The sequence below is a fragment of the Lindgomyces ingoldianus genome (genome assembly GCF_010093535.1).
Source record: "Lindgomyces ingoldianus strain ATCC 200398 unplaced genomic scaffold BDR25scaffold_27, whole genome shotgun sequence".
Taxonomy (NCBI): domain Eukaryota; kingdom Fungi; phylum Ascomycota; class Dothideomycetes; order Pleosporales; family Lindgomycetaceae; genus Lindgomyces; species Lindgomyces ingoldianus.
Genome location: NW_022985188.1, coordinates 379,863 through 404,947, shown reverse-complemented (window position 1 = coordinate 404,947; position 25,085 = coordinate 379,863). Strand labels below are relative to the sequence as shown.

Below are 25,085 nucleotides of genomic sequence, written 5' to 3'. Positions count from 1 at the left end.
GTGTTGTCCCACGAGGCGGACGCGACCAGCTGGCCGTCCGGCGAGAAGGCGACGGCGGTGACGCTGGAGGTATGGCCCTCGAGCACGCTGCGGCAAGCATCCCAGTCCTCCTCTCTTTTTGACAATAACTTAATGGAGCCTAGCATTTCGTCTACAAAACCTTTCCGTACTATACTTGATTCTGGGGCAAATATAAGAGCCGAGGAATATATTTGTAGAGGAGCATTTTGCAGTACATGTCTGAATCGAAGAGTAAATCGTCGAGCGTCTTGGAGAAATGCAGAAAGAGCACTGTTTGATGCCTGTATTGCAAGTTAGTAATTAGTGTAAGAAAGATATAGAATCTATACCTTGACTAGCGTAGAAAGTGCTTCCAGCAAGGAAACACATTTGTTCGTCTCTCCGATTAGACTCATCGCTTCAAGCCAGTGAAGGAAATGTTTCTGGAAGAACGTATCTGCAGCCTTGTCGTCAACAAGACGCTGGCTCTGCTTAAGATGATACACCCAGTAACGACAAGCGTACTGCAATTCAGGCGACAGATTGCTTGTAATCCTCCCTTCATCAACCTCGCTTCTTAAAGTCCCAGGCTGTAAGTCGCACATATTCTGTTGTAGGCCGTTAGGGCCGGACATAAGTTGGAGGCAATGAGAAGCTAACCTCTCGTGTCTTGCTATTTCATCTACCCAGAACGGACTCTTCTCCTTCTTCGAAGCATCAACGAGGAATTCGCGGAACGACAGGTGTAGGAGCCGCACGGGTATATCATCGCGGTCTGGTATGCTTAGAACAGAGTGTAGGGAATCCAGTCGGCAACTGATGTCATCCTTGGATATAAGAAGGAGGCGAGCAAGCGATGCGGTAGAAAGTGGAGTCTCCAGTAGCACAATACTCCCCACAATATCCTGAAAATCGCATGCCCATCTTCCTCTGTCTTCCTCATCCTCATCGTCGAACAGCTGATTGAGGATAGGGAGATACGTAGCGTTGAGTTTGGAGACTTTCGCCTTCTGATACTCCAAGATGATCTCCAGACGCTTTCTAGGATTATCGCGTCGATCGCCAATGTATCGACACGCGGTAGCAGCGAAGATGAACAGTGGGACTGCTTGTTCGACTAGCGCCTTGATTTGATCCAGTGTCGGCCAGCCTGAGGACAACGATCGTTCTTTCCGTACTCGTGCCAGTTCATGCTCGAAATAGACGCGGATGTCGTGTTGAATCGTTTGTTCTGCAACTTCGTGCAGGATGAGGTCTTCGAATGTGCCGTCAGGCAATTCTTTGAATCCTAGGCGGATGTGCAGTTCTGGTCGGCTTGTTACGAAAACCCGCAATGATACCAACTTGAGATCCCTCGTTCGCGAAAGGAGCTGGAGGACCAGTCGTATATCATTGTCTGGCTCGCATTCATCCAACGCGTCTATTACGACGAGTAGGACCAAGGCTGGCGGATGTGCCATGTCTAAGAGCGGATGGAGGATCAGCTTCTCGAACTGATCCTTCAGAGTCTTCTCGCATATAGCTGGATCAGCTTCAATCGCCTTCTTGATTCCAAGCCCTAACCCGGATACACGATGAGCCAGCTGTGTAGCAATGGTGGTGAAGAATCGAGTGGCGTTGCCGCGCTCCCCCTCGCCTCTCTTGAAGAAGAAGCTAGCTCCTAGTTGTTGTTGGTTGGCGAAGGCCCGCGCAACAGTACGCGCAATCGTAGACTTTCCCGTGCCTGCCGCGCCATTCAGCCAGAATATTGGTTTGCTGTTTTTGTCGTTTGCCCAGCCGTGTATGTGACGCAGCAACTCGGTGCGGGTGTTTGGGAGGCATGTCGAGTTATGTTCTTCTACGTGCGAGTCAAAGGAAGCGCCTTTGGCAGTAGGCAGTCTAGTTACATCAATCTTCGATAGGAGTGTGTCAGTCTTCATGTTGACGAGGTTTAACTTGTCATCAACACCAAGGATAAGCTCTCTATACAGATTAGTTGTTAGACCTTGCTTGCACTGTTGAACGCTATAACTTACGTTTGATCAACCTGAAGCGCAAGGCTGAAAGTATGCTCGTACTGCTCAAGACTAACGACCATCTTCTCCACTTGCTTGCTCGTAAAGGGCCATTTCAGAGCTCGGACACCAACCCGCTGCATCGCTCTACGGCCTCCGCTAGGCTCAAGTTGACCCTTGAGCCCCTGTAACTGCTGGTGGCATTCTTTTAGTGAGTCCACGGTCTTGCGTGTCGTAGACAGCTGCGACTTCTCTTGCTTATCTAAAAGCTGTTGGAGCTTCTCGAGGACATTCTTGATATCGGTCACCTTTCGATAGAGGCGCTCGATGTCCGCCTTTGCATCTTTAACGGCAACTGAGTACTGGAAGCAGAGCGACGCGACCTTGGCGGATATGTCGACAACGGCTATTACGCTTGCCGCTCCGGAAAGGACATCCATGATGCGGCGCGCGGTCCGAGGTGCGGCGGACGTGGTGGCTCCGACGTAGTTTCGCAAGGAGGCGAGACCGGTTCGTGGTGTCAAAAATGTTGCAGTTCATCTTGAGCGCAGCGAGCTGAGAAGGCTGCTGCGGCTAAACGCTGCAGCATCAACGTTGGGTGCAAAGTGGGGAGACACAGTGACTGGCCCTGTCAAGCCACAGATGTAAATTACACAAAGTTACAGCGCGATGATTATGTACTACGTGCGAGGTCGTTTTGCACTACCCAAGATTGGAAATCGCTAGAGCTGGAAGCACCAATAGGGACAGCAATCTTGCACGAAATTGCGCGCCCACAACCCAAATAATACTACAGTATACTCACAAGCTCTGGAGTTGAAAAGGCTATTGTTGGGGGATTCCGAGAGTTCGCCGGCGGAGTAGGAGGGTCAAAAGATATAGCGCGGTTTTAGCGGCGATCAATGCGGACTAGCGTAATATACCATCGGTATTGAACGTTAGCGCCGTGAAATTATCTGTGGCGTAGCGCTTGGAGTCTTTGTCCAGTTTGTCTTGTTTGCTTTGTTGCGCCAAAAATAGCCTTAGTCCAGAGTCCATTGTCCGGTCCCGGCTGTGCCGCTGGAGTCGCTGCGCTGGCATGAGCTGCCTCTGGACGAGCTGCCTCACTTTCGCTCTCTATTGCTAACAAGTACCGTAGCTAATATGGACAGAGCCAGTCAAGCACTAGCCGAAGACCTCCCTGATGGCATACCTGACACTCTCGCCGCTCGTGCTGCGTATAGCAACGTCCCTCGTACTACCCTCAATCATCGTGCACTCGGACGACGCTCAAGAGAAGACAAAGCCCGAAGCCAACATTACCTTACGCCGTGCGAAGAGAATGCGGTTGTTAACTTTGTGTTACATATGGACACTCTTGGGCAACCTATACAAATAAAGTATATACCAGCAATAGCGTTTAGTGCTACACGCCATCAGCCCCAAGCAGATCAACCGCCTAAGCCTCCTGGTGTAAACTGGGCTAAGAGACTCAAGAGACGCCGGCCAGAGCTTATAGCAAGGACAAAGAAGCCGCAAGACTGGAACCAGTTAAATATCTATGACAAGGTCTCGCACTGGTTTAATGTGATCAGAAAGGAGCTGCAGAACCCGGAGATTCTACCTAAGAATGTCTATAATATAGATGAGACTGGGGTTATGCTGAGTATGCCTAACTCGGTCAAAGTCTTTGCTGGTAAGGATGACATACAAGGCAGCCGACGTGGCGGCAGTAGAGGCGCGCGTGTCAAGCGGACCATGGTCACTGCTATTAAATGTATCTCCGCCGACGGTAGGTGTCTTAATCCGATGATTATCTGGCCTGCCTTAACCCATCGCGCCAACTGGACCACATTTCCTACTCCTGGCTAGGTGTATGCGTTCTCTAAAACAGGGTTTTCCGACTCCTATATTAGCTTACAGTGGCTTAAGCTTGTCTTTAATCCCCAAACCAGAGAGCAGGCTCGTGGGAAACCACGAATACTCATATGGGACGGTTTCGGCACACATGAGACCCTTAAAATCATAGAGTTCTGCTTTAAGAACAACATTACTCTCTACCATATGCCCTCTTATACCTCTCACAAGCTCCAGCCTTGTGATGTTGCTGTATTTAGACCGCTAAAGGGATTTTACCGCGAACAGGTTGAGCGGATAGAACAAGGAGGGGTAAACACTATTAGCAAGCAACATTTCACCTATTTATACAGTCCAGCACGGGAGAAAGCTCTTACCAAGATGAATATCCTAGCAGGATGAAGGGGAAGCGGTTTATTCCCATTCAACCCTAACAAAGTTCTCGCTAATATACCCAAACCACCTCCACCTCCCGTCAAGCTAACAATTCCAATAAGTAATGCTACAACAATGCAGCCTAGATACAATGCATTGCCAACGCCTGCAACGCCAAAATCAGGAGCAGATTTAGCAAGGCTGCTTAACATAATTAAACATGTACCCAAAGGGCCCAATGACAAAGCAAGCATCCAACGTAGAGATAGGCTCCAACGTAAAGTCTCCCATACCGCCCAGACATTTCTTGCCAAAAATGCCCTTCTTCGCGATCAGAATAGATTCCTGACTAAAATAAACAATAAAAGTAAAACTCGCTAAGCAACAAAGTCAACAATACTAGGGAAGGCAAGGGTGATGACATGGGAGGACCTTAAGGAGGCACGGAAAAAGCATGTGAAGAAAGAGGCAAAGAAGGCTGCCAAGAAGGCCAGGGAAGCTACTACAGGCAAGAAACGTGGTCGACCGCAAAAGAATAAGATGAGAGATACCCAAGAGCCAAAGGCTAAGGTAGCGTGGATAAGTGAGATAGAGGAAGGCGAAGTGGGTCCTTTGGATCCAAAGGTTATGCGAAGGAATGACGCGCAGGCTAAAGAGGTTGAACTCATGCCAAAGCCATGGCGGGCCCAGTGGCGCGGATGTATTAAATTAGAATTGGAGTTAAGTTACTGTACGTTTTGTTATTGCAATGTGTCCTTATTGTGTGTACCGCTTCCGACTAGCGTGTAATAATAAGGATCTTGTCGGAGATTGTGGGCAATACGCATGCAGAAGAATTGAGGAATTGAACTTGTCTAGTATTGAAAGAGGTTACAGGCAGCTATGTAGGTGCTCGCTGTAAACAGCGCTAGTCTTGAATAGAAAGTGTCACTCCTCAGGTGCAGGTGCGGTCATCTGGTATGGTAAGAGGTGCTAACATCTCGAAGGAGCACCTAAGCTGTAACATAAACCGCGACAGATCTTGTAGTTCATCTCCTTGTTGCCTCACACGAAAAACGCGATTGCACAGCCACAAGCTCGTCACATGTTCTAGGTGCGGCTTTTCATTACTGATTATGTCATACGTTCAAGTCGCCTGACATGACTAAGGTTCTCGCTTAGTTTGGGAGGTACCAATCGGCGTGGCGACATTGTGCGATTCATCCTCTTTCAACCGCCGTAGGGCTGATCAAGACCTATTAGCGTAATCCTGAGGCTAATAAGGTTGGATACTGATATCAGACCCCGTACGGACGGTGCCTGGCTCTGCGTTAGGGCTCTACGAGATGAGACCTACCCTGCTATAATATAACGCTCTCGTAAGATTTGCGCGGCGGCGACGACAAGGCTTGTATTTTTCTAGGCAGCGGTAGTAGGGAGATAGAAGAAGACCCTAGGTTAACAATACAAGTAGCGAAATAATTAATAGTAATTGCGCGGAGGGTTTCTATAACTGTAAAGCCTAGGTACCTATTATTTCGCTCGCTACGTAGTGATGCTCGCTACGTGGTGAGGGATAGTATATCGCTTTGGACTTGAACCACATTCTCGTGTCGAGCATCTCAGAAACAAATGGTACCGGAAATAAAGGGGAGGAAAGGGGGACGTATCCTGTCCAGGCAGCCATGAACTCGCTGCTGCTGCTATTCCATGTCTCCTCGAAGTACTTCCTTCTACGAGTGCGCAGCGACGTAGGATGATAGGGAGTTCACTGACAAGTCTAGAAATTATACTTGTCGCTTCTTCTCAAAATAGCAGGTTTTAGGATTATACGGTAGACTTTATGGTACCTGGAAATGGCCTGCGCCAACGCGACTTCCCAAGAAAACAAAGCACAGTAGAGGAAGTGCCAACCTACAGTGTCTATTACCGGACTTCAGTAGCGCCATTAGTCGGAAGATCCAAGAATTTCCTAAGGTGGTGATAACTAAGCGTGTGGATGTCTTGGAAAGTTCAATGAACCTGATCCAGGCGATTATACCGTCTATTCTGTCGTATCGCTCGAGAAAATCCGGTAGCGTGCGCCATGAGACAGTTCATCGTCGTCATAAACAGCTTAGGGGGAATGTAGACAAGACTCTGCTAGATGACGACTACGTGCGTCACCGAGTCATCAAGTTCAACTTCGAGTATTAAGACTGTTAGGAGGCCAATTCGTTCATCTCATACACCGATGCTATGAATCGACACGCAGATTACAGGCCCAACAGCAAGAAACGAAGATTTGATATCCTGTAGCGGAACTGCTACACCAAGTATTAAACAGCACGCTTCGAGTTTTACCCTTGCATCCATGCTGCAAGAAAAATGAGTCTTGGATAATTATTAGGACTGCGATCACTAATAGTTAATCTGATGGGCTAAAGAGATAGCAATAATGTGAAGCTATGTGAGGCACCAGAGACATGAGGAACTGCATTGAATGTATTGCTCGAGGAGTCCTTTGCAGGAGTCTATATATATGCAAAATAAGTGGGTGGGTCTTGGCAACAGACTATGGTGCTGATGCATCTGCCGATGCATCCGGCCATCGTGTGACGACACATCCGACACATCCGACTATCGTGTGACTATGCTGACGATGCATCCGAGTGTCATCAATGCAAACAAATAATGTTTCGCGAGATGACTATAATAGCTGGAGTGTTTGGGCACGGCAATTTTATAAGCTATGATATGATCAGGGTGCTACTAGGTGCTGGGGATGTGATACTGGTCATACATCTTGAGAAGGAGGTGGTAGAGATAGCACGAATTTTACTGGAACATATTACTTCCGGGCGGAGGATTCGAGCATCCTGTTGCGCCTCAGAGCACAGGACGTGTTGAACTGCAGTATGGAGCCTTGAAGTCCGGCACAACTGTGCTCTAATGAGATCTTGGGTATTTGAAATAGATCTATAGCGACGATTGAGGACTCTTGCTAAGGCCTCTCTTATGGAGCTGGCTTTCATAATCTGACTGGTGTCAGATGCAGATGGCGCCGCGTCTACAGAAACATGCCTTCCGTGCTGTTGAAGATCAATGAACTCCACCATGAGGGTTAAGAATATAGTTTTGTATCCGCGCGCGGTAGTGAGGAGTTCGCTGCAAACTTCAACATACTAACTTATTTTCTACAGTCGCTCTATCAAAGACTCGGTTACATTTCCACTCTAAGCACCAGGGGTGTACGAGACAAGTTTGAGATCTTCCCCGTACTGTAGGCAAGTGGATACTTTTGACCATACTCAAGAGGTACTCGCCAAATTTAGAAGAACTAGTTTCCACATTCTTCATGCCTTCCAGGCGGTCAAACTCCTCTTGCACACTCTTAATATCGCTAGCCAAGCTTTGAGCCTGGAAGTTAGTTCTGCTACAACGCGAGGAGTTCCGCAACAGTTCTTTGGCAGCTTCACGTCTCCGGAATAGCGGCGGTTTACCTTTCGCTCTGCAGCTTTATGCATACCGAGATCGAATAGGGGAGAGAATGCACATGCGGTTCAATGCTATCAATACCCCAAAGAGCGACTCGTAGTTCGTGGAGCGGCTGACTGTGACGAACTAATTGGTATCAGCGAAAACTACCTTGTGCGAGAGATGAGACTGTCTTTGATATCATTTTGTAGGATCCTTGATACTTTCTTCAATTCATGTACAATGCTTTAATGGTTGCCCAACTTTGCGGTAAAGCGTATGATGAGACTGTCTCTTGTCGCTTCTTCCTCGATTCAGATCATTAGGACATAAAGAAGGTTGTTAGAGGAATTACATATGAATTCCTGTTGTGTCATGGAGATTTCGTGCTTCAGTGATAAGTTCGGCTAAGTTGCGGGTTGATATATGGGCTGTATGCATTAGTGCTTGGATGCCCTGAGAAATTGTTTACGAGACTTGGAGAAATTTCTGCGGACGGAGTATTAATAGGATTCTCCTTTCTACGCGAAGCCTCGTTTGTTGCTTCCATGATGTAGTATTAGGCCGGAGGATAAGACGAACTTAAGGAGGCGTAGCTATATGCTGTGTTGTCTGGTTTGGGCACCCTTTTCGGTTTAAAAAATTTTTTTTTTGCGAAATATGTACATAAAATAATGCCGTAGAAGGTTTAAATCATTTTAGTAAACTACTAAAATATTCTATAGTTTTCTGTAAGCTACACTACTCTTATCCTCCTAACCTTCTATTTAAGGCAACTGTATCCGACACGCATATCTCCGCATATCAGGTCGCTATCACATCAAGTGACCAGTAGAACCCCCCTCCTAATAACCTCTACTTCCCTCTCTAACTTCCACCACCGGAAGGAAATGCAATCAAAGATGGTAGCAGCAGCAGCAATTCATTCTCCTCATCCATCCGATTTAACCACGCTCCAAGAAGCCCGTTCCACGACCTATCTGCAGTCCCGCCTAGGATCCAAAACCTCGGTCCCAGATAGCAATTTCATCATCCCCGTGATCGACATCTCCCCATCCTTCTCTTCCTCGCTGTCAGCTCGCCAATCCGTCGCCGCCAAAATCCGCACTGCATGTACTACCTCTGGCTTCTTCTATATCACGCACCACGGCGTCTCTGAGAAAGCCCGCGCGGGGATCTTAGACCAAGCGGAACGGTTCGTCAAACTCCTACCTCAGTGCAAAAAGGAGGAATTACATATTCGGTTGAGCAAGCTGGGGTATGGATGGGAGCCGGGGAATTATACAAGTTTAGCGGGCGATTTGGAGACCAAGGAGGCGTTTAATTTTGGGTATGAGCAAGGCTTGGATGTCACGGGTGGGGATGGGATGTATCGAAATTTAGACGGGTCGGTGGGATGTGGGAATGTGTGGCCTAAGGAGGAGGATTTACCGGGATTTTATGAAGGGGTGAGGGAGTATTATGGTCAGGTGGGTTAGAGTCTGGTTCTAGGGAAGCGGAAGGATGGAGATATATATGTGTAGATTAAGGGAGGTATTTGCTAACGAGTAAACCAGGTGCTCCAGCTTGCGCGCCACCTCTTCAGGCTCTTTGCTCTATCACTAGATCTACCAGAGCATCATTTCGATCACATGACAACGCACCCCGGCGGCATCTGCAGACTCCTCTACTACCCTCCCTGTAAACACTTCCCTTCCTCCAAAAGAGCTGAAGGAGAAGGAGAGGAAATCGGCCTTGGCGCTCACACCGACTACGAATGCTTCACTCTCCTTCACAGCTCCTCGACACCTGGTCTCGAAATCCTCACACCCTCAAACTCCTGGCACCGCGCTACCCCCCTCCCATCCAGCTTCATCGTCAACGTGGCAGACTTCCTGATGCGGTGGACTAACGGGGTCTACAAATCCACAATCCATCGTGTTGTGAACAGAACAGATGAGGAGCGTTACAGCGTCCCTTTTTTCTTTAGTGTGAATTATGATGAGGTCGTTGAGACGCTGCCAACGTGCTTGAATGACGGCGAGAAGAGTAGCTATCCACCTATTAGAGCAGGGGAGTATATCCTGGAGAGGCTGAATACCACGACGAAGGATGGGAATGGTTATTTTGGTAATGAGGGGTTCTTTGGGGAGGAGAGGAGGGAATAGGATTGGGACTTTACGTGCCGGTGTAGGAAGTGACTTGCCCCCCTTATTTGGGAAGTAGCATGCCTACCTTTTATGAAGATGGTTGAAGGAGAAGGTAACTTCTTATTCGCAATTCTTCCCTAAATATCCCGTACACCCAGCTGGGCTAGCCCAAGGCTTGGATAAGAGGTTCCTATCTGAGAGCCTTAATATAAGATCAATGCCGACTCTGCACTTCATCAACCATATCGTTGCGCCAGCTTATTAGGCGCACCGACCTCACCATCCTCATGCTCATGGGAGGAGAATACATAGGTAGGCGTCTCATATTGAGCACATCAAGCTCATGCAGGTGGAAGAAAGAAGCAGCTAGTATAAGAATCGGAGAGCATACCAACCAAAGGGCTAGCCGGGTATTAAAAGGCGCAATATTTATATACCACTCAGCTACACCACTCCCAACGCGCCTACCGATCTACAAAACCGAGCAAGACCAGCCACCCGCATACATTTCAAACCCCTCAGAGGCTCTACCCAATGTTTCCCAAACCTTACGTATATACGAACACCAAACACCTATCGATAAACTATTTAATATTTAATATACAATCAGACCAGCCACAGCAAAAGACTATTCAGATTCAAGCCCGTTTCTCCCTATCCCTAGCGATAGTCGGTCCCGCATTCAACGCACCACTCAAGAACCTCGTCAAAGTACCCGTATGACTCTTACTCTTAACAGCTACATTTTCTGCCGTCGCCGTACTGCCTCTCCGACTCCTCGCCGTCCCTGTCCGCATCGACCCTTCACGATCGGGGAGCTCGCTAGCATGGCTGTTGCGTCTCGCTCTACGAATCGCATCCTCATCTTCCTTCTTATGCAGACTATCGCTAGGCAGTAGAATCGCGCGGTCGAGTGCATACGGAAGCCCGCGATGGCGACCACGGATCTGCATGGCGATGATGATGAGCTTAGAGAGTGTTTTGAACTGGCCGGAGAAGGAAGTGTTGACGCCAGGGTAGCCGAGACTGAGGCCGACGGTGCCATATGCGGATACGATTTCGAATAGGACTGAGAATAGGGTAAAGGCGTAGTCGTTTGTGTTTTCCAATCGACCGCCCTCGATGATGGAGATGAGGAAGAAGCCGAGGAAAACGTACCAGAGATCGAAGGATAGCTGGCGACGCAAATGAGTTCCGAGATAGCTACTCTTCGTATCGTCATCATCTGGTGCCCATACCCCAAGGGACTTCTCTTCGTAGACGTTTGTTTGGCGCATGCTGATAGCGATGGGAAAGACTGAAATGTACATCATGATGAGATAAGAAACTTGGATGGCTGGGTGTAGTTCTGCTAGATTCACGACGGAGAAGCCGGCAGTGCGGGTGGAGGCGGCTTGGAAAAGCCCATCGAGGAAGCGGAAACCTGGCGGTAGTGAAGTGACAGTTGGGTCGTTGAGCTGAAGAACCGTTAGTCTGCATCTAAAGAGATCTCAACGTAATGGTGGAAGAGCTTACATCAAGAATGACGAAGAAAATGAGATCAACACCATTAAGGAGAACGAGAACCCAGAATAACCACCAGTTTGCGTTGCTAGGGAAGAGAAGAGTGAAGCATCGTCTGGGATGGTCTAACAGGAAGCGAAGTTCTTCCCACACGCCGCTGCCCCGCGGAACACATTTGTGACATAGCCAGATGGTGAATCGGAGCATGCAAGGGAAGCCTGTGTTTCCAATGATGATTAGGAAAGTACCCAAGACTAAGGGTAAAACTGTGAACTGAAATGAGATCATTGAGTCGGGAGTGAGGGTGAATCCTAAATCATTGAACATGGAAGCTGGCGTGAAGAAGCCCCTGTATATTGTTAGTGGTATGGCAAAGGAGCTGAACATGACGTTACTCACCACCAGACCGGACTAATTCCAACCTCTTCGACGATGTTGGTATATTTTGGCGACCTGACAATCCAAGGAAGCAGGCACACCATACCGAGGAGGTGAAAACCAACAAAATAGCCTTGAGATTGATTAACACAAGAACACGGTTTATGGCAGTATCTAACGACTCACAAACTAGAATGATGGCAAGAAGCTTGAGAGAGCGATACTCGATTCCCCCAAGCTCCTCCCGCTGCTCTTCAGTAAGGTCCACAAAGGCAGAGTTCCTGCCGATGGTAGGTGTCCAGCTCAAATATGGCATTGGATCGTCGTCTTTTTCTCGAGACAGGAAGCTAGCGAGGGTTTTCGACCGTGCCCTATTGCGTAGATTCATGCCAGTTGTCGGGGTTTCAGTTTCGGATGTCCTTGCCCTGCTATTGAGGCGAAATACCGAAGGACCGGCGCCGGGTCGGCGGGGATGATCAGGCTCGTCAATAGTGATGTTCTGCTTCAAGGGGTGGTCATCCTGGTTTGGTTCAACAGGAGGCACAGAAATTGACCGCTTCCTCTTCCCCTGGCCATCAATTTCATTGGAAATTTCCTTGTGCAAAGATTCATAATCGTTGTCCTCGTCGATTCGTCGTGGTACGAAACCTCGGTCAAAGTCACGCGGACCGGGGATTCGAAGAGCGCCCTTATCTTTAGGATTACGCTGGTTTTCTACGAAGGCGATATGCTGCTCCTTGCTTCTTTGCTGAGGGATCCGATCGAGGGACGAATCGTCTTCGGGAGATGGCGAACGAACCTCATCCTCGAAAACGATATCTCGATGGAACGGGACATTGGGTTGTCCGTTTTCCGATGCAGGCGGAGTCTCCTTATCTGTACCATTTCTTTCCGGACTCGAGTTCTCGCCGCGGACTGCCTCTTGAAGACCCTGGAACTGTTTCTCGTTGTCTATTCCCCCCCCCTTGACCCGCCCATTGGAGGCCCTTAGAACGACGATTTCTCTATTACCAACGCCAGCCTCGACGCGCCCCATGTCTCTCTCCAATTCGGCCTTTGCCTCGCTCTTTGTTCTTGATCGGGTGCCGGTACCACGGAGATTCCGAGCCTCCATGGCCACATTCTGAAAGCGCTTCTCAAACCAGTAAAGGCGGACGAAAACGACGAAAGTATTGATGAAAATGGGATTGCACATGCATGCAATCAGCATAATTATAACCTATGAGCGAAATTAGCGACCATTGTCCTTGATCTGACCCCGTGGAAGCGTACCTGTTGATAGAGATACAGCTGGTTGATATCAATGCTATTGCATTCTCAGCACCGGACCATGAGTCCGGAACCTTATACATACGTGTTCAAGCCGCTTTGGGTAGTGGCACCGCTCGCAAAGAACAAGGCGTCGATGTATGACATCCTACCGGCTGGGTACAGCAGGATGGACCCGAGGAGCGCCATGCCGATCATATATATGTCTACATTAGGTTAGCTGCATCAAGGCGATATCCATGCTCTCTTCTAGGGGAAGGTTACAATGTATGGTTATAAAATTGAAGCGCGGCTTCAGCGCCCGCAAGCTCCCCGGCATATGCTTCCTGAGCCATGAGAAAACAACGAGCCACGGGCCGAACATGGCAGGGACGAGGCGCGCCCTCCTGGGACACCGTGACGCAGTAGTAGGCCTGCAGAAGTCTAGGGGTTATGCGCTGAATGTACAGAGTATGCGATGCAACAGTTGTAAGTACAGACAAGTGGAGCGATGGTGCGAGACGCGGAGAGCTGAGGAAAGACAGTGGTGCGAAAGTATCAGCATGGCCAGACCCCTTCCTAGCGGACCGAGCCGGAAGAACAGATGAAGACGGGGCTTCGATGGGCGTGCATGCTGGCTTCGGAGAAAATTTGGGTCTACTCTGGTGATTCCGAGGGTGAGTGATGGGTGGCTGCGCAAAAGGAAACACTGGGAGTCCCGCTAAGCTAGGGCCTTCATCTAGACCACTTCATCGCATCAAACTTGGCCGATGAAAACCCAATCCCGGTCCATGGTCCATCCTCGCCATCTCTTCGGCATGCTACGGACATGTCACATCAGCCGAGAACGGTTAGAATTTTTCTCACGCATCGGGTTCGCTCATACGCCACCTCGCATGCCTTCATCCAAAAGTATCAAAGAACACGTCGGCATTCCGATTGGCTCTTCCCGTCTCCCAGCGACTCATTCGTCTCCCTCACCGGGAATGCCATTGTTCAGTGACTGAAAATCTTATATTGATTGCATAAGCACAATACAAACAGAAGACACAGTACGCAGACACAAAATCAAAACAAGCAATCGAAGCGCGAATATGCTCGCTTGGGTAGGCTACTCAAGTATTCACAACTGAAAAAAGTATACGTAGACGCCATGCAGGGAATGCCCTATGCAATACCACGCGAGAGAGAAAAACAGCACCAAAAAAGGAATCAGAGATAATACAATTTAAACACACTTCTTTCCTCACTCCTCCACTTCTTACATCGGGCTCTTATCCAGTGCCATTGATCGCTGGAGACACTGCACCGGAACCCGTGGGCTTTTTGGTCTTGAGTGTCAGGGGGAAAGGATAGTCATCCGGATCTTCTTCTTCACTGTTGCTATGGTTAGCAGATTGAAGGCAATTGCCAATGAAAAATACTTACGGTAGTTTCCACGCAATGTAATCCTCAGTGCTCAGCCCTTCGCGACCTTCTTGCAGCGACGCAAAGTCTCCCGGTGTCATCATACCTGATCGATCTCGAGGCGACCCCGGCTCTGAGAGGGGCCGAGAAATCTTGACTTCATGAGTACCGAAGAAATCAGGTTCCTCGTCCTCGTCGAATGCTGCAGGATACGCGCGCCTGAGGGCCAGTTGGCGGGCCTTGACATACTCCATGCCCATTCGTTTCCAGTCAAGCAAATCGCTCAAGCGCTCCGTTCGATTGCGCTGATTGATACGTTGTCGCTTGCTCTTCTTGGTGAATTCGAACATGTAGTCCGATAGTTGGTTAACCGAGTCGTCTACGCCTTTCATTCGTCGGTCGACGATGTAGATCCCGTAGTCCTGAGCATTCTCGATCAACTCCTCCATGTAGCAACCAAATCCAGAGAGATTTGTCGTGATACTAGGAACACCCATGACAGTACACTCAGCCGGCGTGTAACCCCAGGGTTCATAATAGGAGGCGAAGACACCCATATGGGTGCCGCGGACGAAATCGTCGTAGTCCATGGGTAGAACTGGATTGGACGAGTTCAAGAACTCGGGGTGGAACACAACCTTGACCCTGTCAGAAGGGTGATTGAAGAGCTGACAACGGCGTATCTGGTTCAAAACGGGGTCCTCGCCGTCGTTGACCATGTTGTGCGTGACGATAGGTGGGAGGTTATGTCGTTTCATGGCGAATAGTCGGCGGCGGAGCATAATCTTGTCAGAAGCTGACAGGAGCTCCTTATCTTCGGGTAGAGACTGCCCCTCGTGCCAGGCAATTGAGCGTTCGAAGAGCTTCTTGCCCACATTCTCCTCAATGACCTTGATGGTATCGTGCAGTGACTTGATGACAGCCTGTCCTTTTAGAGCCTCAACCGTCAGCGACTGTGTTTGCGCTGGCATGATAATGAATGCAACCACCGTCATGTTGGATCCAGCGCTCTTCATCTTGTGATTCAGCCGGGCTAATGACTCGATGAACATGTCAACGCCCTTATTCCGGTATTCGTAGCGTCCGGCCGTGAAGAAGTACAATGTGTTCTCGGGATCGAAATCATTGTGACCATAGAAATGGCCTCGCACGAAGTCGTTGATTTTTATCTTGGCCTGTTGATGCAGGTTCTGGAACTCGTGAGTTGCCGAGAACTTCTTCACGTTCAAACCATTGGGAAGCACACCGTCCGGTTTTCGCTTCAGGAGATGCTCGCTTTCGTAGGCGGTGATGTGAGAGACAGTGGTAAAGACGTCGGCGGCATGCGCAGAGGCACGTTCGATGCAGTATCGGTGGTAGATGCCACGCTTTCCAGCTTCCGCGTCCACATCAAAATACTGGAGATTGTTGTAGAAGTCGACAGAGCCAGCGCAGAGATACCGACCCAGGAGGGTGGCGTGTGTCGTGAAGATGGTAGTGACATCGATGCGCCGCTTCTTGCATAGAGGCAGGGCAACGCCTGCAAGCCATTCGTGGAACTGGACGATGACTGCTCGCTTCTTCTCGTGGAACACATACTACGCCTGAATTAGTATTTCATGCAGGGCAAGCGAGCAATCTTGCATATGCTCACCTCTCCCAAGAACCAAGCAATTAGATAGCCGAAGACAATGGCTTCGTTGGTCTCCGAGTCTCCAGGCGGAGAGGGGATTCCTGCGACTGCCCACAAGTCGCCTTTCCACTCATCTAGGTATCCGTATGCGGTGCCAGTGTCGAACAAGAGCACTCGGGGTGCGCCGTCAATAAGCCATCTACCATACAGGGTCTTGATGCCCCGCTCATTCATCGACTGGATGGTAGCAAGAAGTGCTGGGTCCTTTGGTGGAAGCTCCTCGACCTCCACGGCAGCCTTCAAATTCCATCAGTGATACGTCGCGAGCCATTGCTATAGTCGAGCTTACCGATTGGCGGTTCAGTGGTCCCAGGAGGGTGTACGCCGAGCCGTATTCGGCGGTGGTCACCTGAGCTTTAGACTTCAGGACAGAGTAGATGCCGCCAACTGCTGCGCGTCAGAATTTTCCGGCCCTCGAGCTTGACAATTGGACCAGACGTACCTCGATTGGCGACCTCGGTGGCGACCTCGAAGAGGATGTGGTTGTTGACATCGCGCGCAGGTGTCTCGGCCATTGTCCCGACACAGACAGCTCCTGAAGGATAAAGGGGACAAAGAAGGTGAAGGAGGGTGTTTTCAGAACAGAAGTTTTTAGAACAGGTGTTTCCGAGCTGAGGACTGATCGAAACGATGGAGCTGTGAGCTCAAAGCTTGGGGAAATAACAGCTGTTGGCGGCACAAGCTTGGAAGATAAGAGTTCCTATTTGCTACCAGGCGGCGTCAGGCGTTCAAGTGCTTAGCATGAGACGTAATTGACTCCGAGAGGATTGTGTGGATGCGGCGAGGGCCCCTAATGTTAGAGGAGGCGGAGAGGACGCGGGCGATGTGGGCAACAGCACCAGCCCAGAGCCTGTGCCGCCGTTTTGTTTGATGCGAGCAGGCGGAGAGCTGGAGGCTGGGATGTACTAGGCCCGGATGAGGAAGAGAGCTTTGCACCCTTGCAATTACGTCACACTAGTGCTCCAGGGTAGCCGTCGCCAAATTGCGCCTGCAATTAGCAAATCACGACGGCTGCTAGACTTATTATTAATTGCGAGCGCCACGCTGGTTGGCCGCGAAAACACCTAAGGTCACAGACCGTGAAAAGCCTGTGGTGGTGGTGGTGGTGGTGGTGGTGAGGGTGCACCCACAAGTCATCCGATCTCTCATGAGCATGTGGACGCTTGCAAAGTTGGCGATACGGAACGAAGGCGGACTTAGCGAAGCGACCGTCCATCATGACGGAATTTTGCATGAAAACCCACTGAATGCGGGGCTCCCATTGAGATTTGACAACCACCCGTTAGTTGCCCTCCACCGAGCTGTGCCCCCAAGACGGGTGCCTCAGAGCAGAAGTGGATGCGGTAGACATCAGAGTCGAGGGTGGACGAGCACGTCAGGGGTTCCTCCGTCGCTAGTCCTCTAGGGGCCTATGCAGGGTGGAATACACCAAGATAGCATCTGCAGATAGCTTAGATGAATTGGAAGACTGGCCTCCGATGCAACGTACCCCATACCCTGATATAACGCCCAAAAATGCGGTCGCCACTGTCAGACCTAGGTAGACGCGTACCAATCCACTCCCCCAACTCCACCATTGGGATATTAAACTCCAAAAATGCTCACATGCGTCTCCGGACGCTATCTCGCCGTATCTCTGCCTTCCTCCTCATACCATTTACCCCAAATCCACACTCCGCCGCTTATCTCGATCCAACGCGGGGCCAGTTGGACCCTGCTTCCGCTCAACTCCTGCAAGCAAACTGCCCGAAGCAAATTTGCTATTCTCCCTCAAATCTAGCATAGGTCCCCTCGCTTTTGATCCATCCATAACCCCGTGACCCACAGGAACGCTACCCTGCCCGAATTTTGCTCGAGCCAAAAGTCCACCGCCCGTGAATGCATTGCTGTCGTCTTCAGGGGCCCCCGAATGGTTGTTCACCGTATACGCCGCTAGTCCTTCCCCGTTCTGACCGCCTCGAAGTGAGCGCGTACGCTCATGTCGACCAATTCCGTACGTGCCGTGAGTCTGACGCCCCGCCGAAGTAGTGGGCCGAGCGCGCCAGTCGGTAGAAGATGGGATCTTGATAGCTTCTTCTATAGATGTTGCATTTTCAATGAGAGGTCCGCTTGCGCTCGACACGTTAAAACCCTTCCCTTTGTTGGCATGCTGCGGCGGCTCGCGATATTGGGGGGTAAGGTCAACCAGAGGCTTTGGTTTTACCCGGGTCGATGTACTTCTTTGAATATCACTGGAGGTTCGTCGATGTGTGCTTCTGACTGAGGACTGTCGTCCGAGGCCGGAGGCCCCATTCGAAGAGTTCAAATAAGCCGTGTTGATGTTGTTGAGGAGATTAGACCCTTCAGCGAATGCACCTGATGGCCCTGAAGACTTATGTTCGCGTTCCTGCATTGTTTTCTGTCGTTGAATGTAAGTCCTACCAAGCAGACCGCCAGAAGCAAACGTATCGCTTTCATCATGTGAAGAGTTACTCTGCGTGAGAGAGTTCAGCCGGTGAGCTGTTGGGGAAGGGTTGTCTTTAGGAACATTGGACACGCCGTAGGACAATGGTGGTGGTCCCTTCGTTCGAGTGGACATCTTCCTCGCATGCATAGCCCTGGTATTCATCCGAGCAAGAGGTGCGTCGTCTGGAAATGATCCTGGGACATAGTTTTCCTCATCTTTGGAGTCCTTGCCAAATTGATCGAGGTCCAGCAATGGCATGAATGAGCCCAGCTGATAATGAGACCCCACAGATGCGTTTCGTGCATGGGATGACAACCCGACGTCCTTTGGAGTGCTCCCCGACACATTCCGATTGGACGAGAATCCGGCCAATGCTGCTGGGTCTGCGGCTTTCGATTTCTTTTGGCCCTCACCCATTACATGCTTAAGGTACCAGCTTCTCCAGCCTTGCACGCTCCCATGGAATAACGATGCTGTATGCTTGTCATTCGTGCAGAAGAAATGGACAAACCGAGACTCGTCCATAAACATGTTGGATTTCTGTTGGCTCTTAACTGCATAACAAATTTTTTTTGGTGGCTTGACCTGCTTGGCGAGCTTGCGTTCCGTGGGTGAATAGATGTCGAAGTCGGAGAGATGGCATATATTCTCATGATCCTTTGAAGTCTCGCTCTTGCTCATAACTAGCTGTCCATCGGAACGAAGCGTGAAGTAGCGCTTGGACCACTTTCCAGGCTTTGAAGAGTAGTGGATGTAGCACCCCATGCCTTCTGGTTTTGAGTCCGGAACTTGCGAAGCCAGGAGATCCTGCTGATTGATGCTGTTGCCTACAGAGTCAGAAATCAAAAGGTCGTTTTGTTTGTCATCGTCCCAGGAGTTCATCACATCTCGCACATGCTCATAATTCCGCAAGGGTCGCTGTAAGCCAACCTTCTGAAACGATTCGAGAATGACAGCCGTCCGAACGTCGATGGACTCTGTAAGACAGTTTGCTGCTGATCTGATGAGGTCCAGTGGCGTAGTTGTCGGAGTTACAGGGAGTAGGATGTGTGACTTGTTGCACACAACCATGACACGCTATGGCACGGATTAGCATTCATCCATGGCAGGAGCAAGACCAACTATACCCTATCACCGGCGTTCACAGCAGAGATTGGAGCGTCGATGCCAAGCACTGCGCCCCCCCCTCCAGGCCTAATGGTATCATGTTCACGGTTCCCATTGCTCGTCTGGCGTGGCCTTCCTGTTTTCGCAGGGCTCTCAGGCGACCCAGGGGCATCATCCTTTCGTCTTTTAAATAAGCCAAAGCCCCCCCCATGCCTCGGCGGTGAAACGGGTGGAGATGCTGGTGTCTTCCGTGCCGCTTCCTCATACTTTGCCTTGCGCTCCTCCTCTTCCCTTTTCTTGAGGCGACTCGCGCTCTCGGCCTTTTGTAATCGCTTGCCGCGGTCCTGCTCCTCCTTCTGCCGCCGCAATTGCTCTGCCTCTTCGGCCTCGCGTTGTGCCCGCAGGCGCTCGGCCTCCTCCTCTTCTTTGCGCAGTCTCTCTAACCGGGCGCGCTCAGCCTCCTCTGCCTCTAATCTCGCGCGCTTTTCAGCCTTAAGTTTCTCCTGCATTCGCCGGTGCCGTTCTGCTTCGGCTTGCATCAGCTGCTTTGCCTCGTCGCGCGCAGCCTGGGACGGGCCGTATCCGCGGGCGCTCTTCTCGACCAGCGGGGTGGCTTCGGTGCGTGCCTTGGAGGTGTTTGGGAGTCTGGGCTGGCCATTGTGTACGGCCTGGGGGGAACTGGGAGCGCGGTTGCGCGAAGATGAGGTCGAGGTCGAAGCAGCGACCCTTGGAAGTGGAGGGACTTGCTCGGTACTAGATCGGACGGACGGCGCGGCGTGGGTGGCCGAGTGAGATGTTGTTGGCCGGCGATGGTAGCGCGACATGCTCCTGCTGACGGTCGCGTCTTTCTGCGGCTCGATTGGAGGCATGGCGGGTATCGGTGGTGTCGCCTGGTCGTGCGTCAAGTGCTCAAGCTGCTGCTGCTGCTGCGCGCGACGCACGCTTCTGTATCTAGAGAATTTGGCCGCCGACTCGGGCGGGGGGTGAGATGTTTCGGCCGCCATGTTGTGCGAGCCTCGAGCGCAGTAAGGAGTGCAGCAGGCTCGCAGGTCTGGCGTGGAGGATCATGAATGTGGACGAAGGAGGGGAGCTGGAGCGCGCACTGAGCCTGCAGAGCAAAATCCGCCACGATCTACCTCAGGATTAATTAGAAGTCGTTTGGCACCCAGTTGCCGGGTTCACGAGCCCATTTAATTAAAGAGGTGCGCACCCCCGAAGCGTTAGGGGGTAGTTGGCAGGCGCCAGCAATAAGCATACACGGTTGTCGGGAGCCACCGAGCCATTCTCTGTGCCCAGGTGGTGGGCAGCAAACCAGCCAAACAGCTGTGTCCTGAGAACACAGTGGACAGTACTACCGCGCCAAAGACTGCTCCAATTTCCACAGCAGCACCAGCTGTCGAGGCCATCAGGCTGTTCACAGACAAACCCTTCGCCATGGACGTGCAGCAGAAGCGCCATGTGCTTTTTCTCGGCCTGTTTGCTGTAGCCTCTTTCGCTGCCTTCATGCATTATGCCAGCACTCGCGGCTCGCTATTCCCAATTGGGAACGCACCGTCGACTTCAGCTGCGAACGCGACACTGGGCGTAGGAATCCATCAACCACCAAAATGTTTTAATTGCCTACTAATGATGTAAACTGACCGTCTGTTGCAGTTTGGCGCTGTCATCGCCGTATCTTCCGCCAAGTCACCAAGACGCAACGATCTGCTCTATGCTGCCAATCTAACGGGTCTCGATATCACGATTCCGGAACAGCCAACGTGGACCGATGAAGATGTGCGGGCTTTTAGGGCGAAAGAAGGCTCAAGGATCTCGAAGGGCTCTGCTATGGCCTGGATGGGGCATTTGAATGCTCTCAAATGGTATTTCTCCCACTCTCTCCCAGCTCTGCAAGCCATTACCACCAATGCCTCGTCCTTTCCGTCCCGAATTCAAGTCTGCGATGCATACATAGTAATCTCTGATTTGGTATTGTATCCGCTCTTTTTTCTGCTTCACCCTGACTACTTCTGATATTTTTCTCTCTCACATCCCTAGCACGACATCAATTTCTTAATCGCAGCTTACTATTTGCACCTGTAATTTGCCGCGCATTGGAACGCCCAGCAAGACTACCAATCCTCACATCTCTAAATCTTCAACTAACCGACCAGGTTTTTATCCACGCCCCTCACAACAGCTCTCATTCTCGAAGACGATGTAGACTGGGACATCCGACTCCTCTCATCTCAAATCCCACTTGCCGCATCTTCCATCCGGCACCTCCTCTCTAATTCGTCCACCCCGCACCCCTTTTCCCCATCCACATCCACCGCCTACTGGAGTGACCCGTCCACCTGGGAAATACTCTACCTCGGCCACTGTGGAGACTTCCTTCCCCCATCGTCCCTCGCCACCTACGCCCACGTCGCCTACCAAGACTCATCGGTCCCACCCCTCTCTTCGCTCTATCCCGCAACAAGCCAAGCTCTCGGCGTCCTCGGCGTCCCAGAATCCACTCGCCTAACCCACCGCTCGCACTCCCCCTTCTGCACCTTCGGATATGCCGTAACCAGAGCCTCCGCGCAACGCATCCTGGACTCCTATGCCACGGAAGGGGAGGGCGGATGCCAAGCCTTTGACGTTCGAATCCTGGAGGCATGTCGTGATCATGGTTGGTTGTGCTATTCGATTAGTCCCGAGTTATTTCATCACGTGGATGCGGACAGCGAAATTGAGAACGTGGATTTTGGGAAAGGAGGGAGGGGTGCAGATGCTGGAGAGAGTGAGATAGGAGGGGTGAAGAGGTTGAATGGGAGGACGAGGAATATCGGCTGCAGAGCACGACACCCGGGGTTTTATGGCGAGGAGGAAGAGACGGTGGAGTGGTTGAAGGAGGTTGTGGGGAGGAAGGGGCAGTGTCTTGTGGATTGGATGGATGAGGATGTTTCTGCCGCTGCTGCGGTGTATTAACTAGGTGTGTAGGTGGGAAGGAAACGGGATAGGATATCGTACCTGATATTTGTGGAAATACTTACTACCACGCCCTAAATCTCCCCCTCCACTTCCAAATTCTGTATGCATCCATCTCAACTACAAATGCATGCGTGTTAGCTCTGCTCTCAAAGCATTTAAGATACTGTGGTCTGCATTTGCATTTTCGCGATACGAAAAAGTCTAGTATACAAGATTTGCCGCCCACATCTGGTCGTATTCTCTCGTCTCATCCCTGCTCTTCTCTAGCACGCTCAATCATCTGCATGTAGTCTGTAGGTATTAAGATGGTAGTTGTCGTTATTCCATTGCCGTTCCCATGTCATGCCATCCCGACCCGCCATTTCCCACCAGCCAGTGTGTGTGAAAAGAACAAAAGAAAAGAAGAAAAGTTGTATAAAGAGAACTGGGCAACCTGGTCTCACTCGCCACCGCTAGAGGGAACTTTGGATTGCCCACCTGGGCGATTTTGCAATGAAGGTAAGCAAAGGGGTATTAAACAGAATAGAAAAGGGAAAGCAGCGAAGGATGGCTGGAAAGCTGAAGGGATGGGCCCATAAAAACAGAAGGAAATAGTGTGCCAATCCAGTATATGCCTGCCTTTTCCAAAGGAGTTGGAGAGATTTAGCACACTGCCCAGGTATGCAAATCATCCTCGTGAATCTGCAAGTAAACTTCTTTTACCGCGGTCGTAATATCCAATCTTAACGCCAGAGATCCGCCCGCGAGCCTCTCTTCTCTCTACCAGTATGAGTGAACCAACTCCCCCGGTTTCCTGTGCCATTGTGGTATGAGGTACTAATGTTGCCAGCGCTCTTGGGGCGCTCATCGTCGGCAGGGATTGCCAAGAACCCACCAAATCCATTCGGAACGACAATAGATTTCCGAGACTCGCCGCCCCATTGCGGCCCGAGCCCCTTGCTAGCCGAGTAGCTACTCAGCGGACGGCCTCCTGACATGGAGCCTCGTCGACCGTAGGCGTCAGCAGGCATGACGGAAGTAAATACCCAGTCCAGTTCGTCGAGACCTTTGGAGAACACTTCAAGCGGCTGGTTAAAGCCACGAGGAGTGTGGTGTGGAGAATCAGCAAAGGGGCGAATTGGGGGTGCCAAGGTCAGGGATTCGGCGAAATCGGGGTCGAGAACGTAGAGCTGGCGCAGTGTGGGGAGGGAGCTTGACATTAAGGATGTGGTGAGGTATTGGTAGTACGATGCGGCCGGAGGATACATGGAATGCTGGTTCGAAGCGCTGGAGGTGATTTCGAAGTTTAGGACGCGGAGGGAGATGGAGGCAAGTGGTGGAAGCGGATCGATTGGGAGAGCGGCAGAGACCGTCGCAATGTAAGTCATGTGCTCGAGACCTGTCCCTGCCCAGAGTATGCTATGAAGAGCTGACACTGGAATGCCAGCGCAGTCTTTGATGTTGATCGTCTTCAAAGTGTCCCGACAGAGAGGGGTCGATAGATACTGCGCGAGCCCTTGCTGTGTGACATTTCTGATTTTCTTCAGCGTCAAAGTATCGAGAGCGGGGAAGTCGGGAATGCCGGCAGCGGAGTGGAAAATGCTGTCGCCTAGCCACGGCAGATGCTCGAACGAGACGTCACTAAGCCATGGGAGAAGGCCAAAGATACGCCTGAGCACAGTCGGCTCAAATTGAATCTTTGAGATCTCCACCACGCGAAGCTCCCTCCAGTAGCCTTGCAAGAGACTCTCCAGCAGCTGTTCGCTCCCCTCGTTGTACCGCATCTTCCGAATACGCGGGCACCGCGCCTGCAATTCCTGCCTCAGTGTGTGAGATGCAGCCTCGCCGGTGAAGAAGCCATCGGGTAGATCGACATATTCGAGGTTCGGCAGGACCGAGACCGTTCGCGCCAGATCAGCCTTGCAGCCCTCACGGGTCATGTACGGGAGCTTCAGGAAGTGGACCCTCTGAGCTATGTAGCTATTGTCTCGCACTGTGCGGCAGAGCTGGCGCAGTCGCTCTGTCGGGGGATCAATTGGGTCATGGCCTCGCGACTTGCGGCGGCGCTGTTCGGCGTAGACTTCCTCGAGCTCGCAATAGTGAACGGCATCAATTCGGATGCTCTTGTATCTACCGGCGGTCAGCACATGGATCCCACGCCGGTAAGGGTGTGGGGACGCACAGAAGGCCTGCAGCAACTCCATACCACTGTCGTTTGGTAAGGGCGCAGTGGGCCAGGTCCCTTGTGTCGCACGTCATGCAGCCCTCAGTGCCGAAGAGCTCGCTCGCGTCGTAGCTGTCGTCAATCGCGTGCGGGCACACATATTCCAGGATGCGGCGCAATATCTTGTCGTCTAGGCGCGCGGTGCAGTCGGGGCCGGTGTAGACGGCGGGGAACTCGTAGGCGTAGCTGCGGAGCTGAGGATGCTCTTTATCCTTGAGCTTCTGCTTGGAGCGGAAACGCTTCATGAAACCCATGATGCGACACGAGAGTGAACTGCTGATCAGATTAGATTGGGCAATTAAGCATGAGCTGTGGGCGCGGGCAGATTTGCGGTGGCGGAGGAGGGGTGGACGAGGGTGGGTGACAAGGCAGTCCCGAGCTCATTATCTGCTGCTAC

At 51.1% G+C, this 25,085-nt stretch overlaps 13 protein-coding genes across 13 annotated transcripts in view; 6 read left to right on the top strand and 7 right to left on the bottom strand.

The window, feature by feature from the left end:
* Nucleotides 1–2,555, bottom strand: part of BDR25DRAFT_291261 (uncharacterized protein) — a gene marked incomplete at its 3' end in the record, with an annotated part of 4,585 nt that extends 2,030 nt beyond the window's left edge. The window contains exons 1-3 of the mRNA XM_033688578.1: nt 2,016–2,555; nt 351–1,962; nt 27–302 (exon numbers count right to left, since the gene is read on the bottom strand). Coding sequence (XP_033544694.1) covers nt 27–302; nt 351–1,962; nt 2,016–2,434 — 2,307 coding nt within the window. The 5' untranslated portion in view covers nt 2,435–2,555. The remainder of the gene's footprint in view (nt 1–26; nt 303–350; nt 1,963–2,015) is intronic.
* A 717-nt stretch (nt 2,556–3,272) lies between these two features.
* BDR25DRAFT_173852 (uncharacterized protein) lies at nt 3,273–3,551 on the top strand (the record flags this gene model as incomplete). Its single annotated transcript, XM_033684158.1, has 1 exon — nt 3,273–3,551. A coding segment is annotated over one exon (279 nt), but the record flags the coding sequence as incomplete, so codon positions are not given.
* A 361-nt stretch (nt 3,552–3,912) lies between these two features.
* Nucleotides 3,913–4,813, bottom strand: BDR25DRAFT_395056 (uncharacterized protein; the record flags this gene model as incomplete). The annotated part of the gene is made up of 4 exons (XM_033698349.1): nt 4,432–4,813; nt 4,208–4,371; nt 4,028–4,094; nt 3,913–3,956 (listed from the first exon to the last, which is right to left on the bottom strand). The coding sequence occupies exons 1-4, from the start codon at nt 4,457–4,459 to the stop codon at nt 3,913–3,915; spliced, it is 303 nt and encodes a 100-aa protein (XP_033544692.1). The 5' UTR covers nt 4,460–4,813.
* BDR25DRAFT_344613 (uncharacterized protein) lies at nt 4,263–5,298 on the top strand (the record flags this gene model as incomplete). Its single annotated transcript, XM_033693955.1, has 4 exons — nt 4,263–4,935; nt 5,064–5,089; nt 5,150–5,167; nt 5,233–5,298. The coding sequence occupies exons 1-4, from the start codon at nt 4,623–4,625 to the stop codon at nt 5,296–5,298; spliced, it is 423 nt and encodes a 140-aa protein (XP_033544691.1). The 5' UTR covers nt 4,263–4,622.
* Nucleotides 5,299–6,604: 1,306 nt separating this feature from the next.
* On the bottom strand, nt 6,605–8,190 carry BDR25DRAFT_358117 (uncharacterized protein; the record flags this gene model as incomplete). The annotated part of the gene is made up of 11 exons (XM_033695890.1): nt 6,605–6,674; nt 6,740–6,814; nt 6,853–6,913; nt 6,958–7,331; nt 7,391–7,473; nt 7,515–7,680; nt 7,720–7,787; nt 7,831–7,863; nt 7,905–7,941; nt 7,996–8,071; nt 8,118–8,190. The coding sequence occupies 11 exons, from the start codon at nt 8,188–8,190 to the stop codon at nt 6,605–6,607; spliced, it is 1,116 nt and encodes a 371-aa protein (XP_033544690.1).
* Nucleotides 8,191–8,505: 315 nt separating this feature from the next.
* On the top strand, nt 8,506–9,827 carry BDR25DRAFT_305306 (Clavaminate synthase-like protein). Its single transcript, XM_033690385.1, has 2 exons — nt 8,506–9,109; nt 9,197–9,827. The coding sequence occupies exons 1-2, from the start codon at nt 8,543–8,545 to the stop codon at nt 9,785–9,787; spliced, it is 1,158 nt and encodes a 385-aa protein (XP_033544689.1). The 5' UTR covers nt 8,506–8,542; the 3' UTR covers nt 9,788–9,827.
* A 262-nt stretch (nt 9,828–10,089) lies between these two features.
* Nucleotides 10,090–13,582, bottom strand: BDR25DRAFT_305303 (uncharacterized protein). Its single transcript, XM_033690384.1, has 7 exons — nt 13,184–13,582; nt 13,005–13,125; nt 12,923–12,956; nt 11,837–12,869; nt 11,672–11,783; nt 11,285–11,621; nt 10,090–11,226 (listed from the first exon to the last, which is right to left on the bottom strand). Exons 2-7 carry the CDS (start codon nt 13,106–13,108, stop codon nt 10,408–10,410), a joined length of 2,439 nt encoding a protein of 812 aa, XP_033544688.1. The 5' UTR covers nt 13,109–13,125; nt 13,184–13,582; the 3' UTR covers nt 10,090–10,407.
* BDR25DRAFT_395051 (uncharacterized protein) lies at nt 13,129–14,120 on the top strand (the record flags this gene model as incomplete). The annotated part of the gene is made up of 5 exons (XM_033698348.1): nt 13,129–13,315; nt 13,386–13,553; nt 13,581–13,613; nt 13,642–13,897; nt 13,952–14,120. The coding sequence occupies exons 1-5, from the start codon at nt 13,159–13,161 to the stop codon at nt 14,118–14,120; spliced, it is 783 nt and encodes a 260-aa protein (XP_033544687.1). The 5' UTR covers nt 13,129–13,158.
* Nucleotides 14,121–14,172: 52 nt separating this feature from the next.
* On the bottom strand, nt 14,173–16,492 carry BDR25DRAFT_327083 (glycogen synthase; the record flags this gene model as incomplete). The annotated part of the gene is made up of 5 exons (XM_033692315.1): nt 14,173–14,275; nt 14,327–15,882; nt 15,939–16,214; nt 16,267–16,364; nt 16,420–16,492. The coding sequence occupies 5 exons, from the start codon at nt 16,490–16,492 to the stop codon at nt 14,173–14,175; spliced, it is 2,106 nt and encodes a 701-aa protein (XP_033544686.1).
* Nucleotides 16,493–17,439: 947 nt separating this feature from the next.
* Nucleotides 17,440–20,754, bottom strand: BDR25DRAFT_335698 (uncharacterized protein). The gene is made up of 2 exons (XM_033693039.1): nt 19,551–20,754; nt 17,440–19,500 (listed from the first exon to the last, which is right to left on the bottom strand). The coding sequence occupies exons 1-2, from the start codon at nt 20,532–20,534 to the stop codon at nt 17,635–17,637; spliced, it is 2,850 nt and encodes a 949-aa protein (XP_033544685.1). The 5' UTR covers nt 20,535–20,754; the 3' UTR covers nt 17,440–17,634.
* A 179-nt stretch (nt 20,755–20,933) lies between these two features.
* Nucleotides 20,934–22,482, top strand: BDR25DRAFT_291245 (uncharacterized protein; the record flags this gene model as incomplete). The annotated part of the gene is made up of 4 exons (XM_033688577.1): nt 20,934–21,114; nt 21,184–21,392; nt 21,684–22,276; nt 22,304–22,482. Exons 1-4 carry the CDS (start codon nt 20,965–20,967, stop codon nt 22,480–22,482), a joined length of 1,131 nt encoding a protein of 376 aa, XP_033544684.1. The 5' UTR covers nt 20,934–20,964.
* Nucleotides 22,483–22,654: 172 nt separating this feature from the next.
* BDR25DRAFT_60043 (uncharacterized protein) lies at nt 22,655–23,135 on the top strand. The gene has a single exon (XM_033698798.1). The coding sequence runs from the start codon at nt 22,791–22,793 to the stop codon at nt 23,061–23,063; it is 273 nt and encodes a 90-aa protein (XP_033544683.1). The 5' UTR covers nt 22,655–22,790; the 3' UTR covers nt 23,064–23,135.
* On the bottom strand, nt 22,727–25,029 carry BDR25DRAFT_305297 (F-box domain-containing protein). Its single transcript, XM_033690383.1, has 2 exons — nt 24,647–25,029; nt 22,727–24,594 (listed from the first exon to the last, which is right to left on the bottom strand). The coding sequence occupies exons 1-2, from the start codon at nt 24,940–24,942 to the stop codon at nt 23,208–23,210; spliced, it is 1,683 nt and encodes a 560-aa protein (XP_033544682.1). The 5' UTR covers nt 24,943–25,029; the 3' UTR covers nt 22,727–23,207.
* Nucleotides 25,030–25,085: the final 56 nt, after the last annotated feature.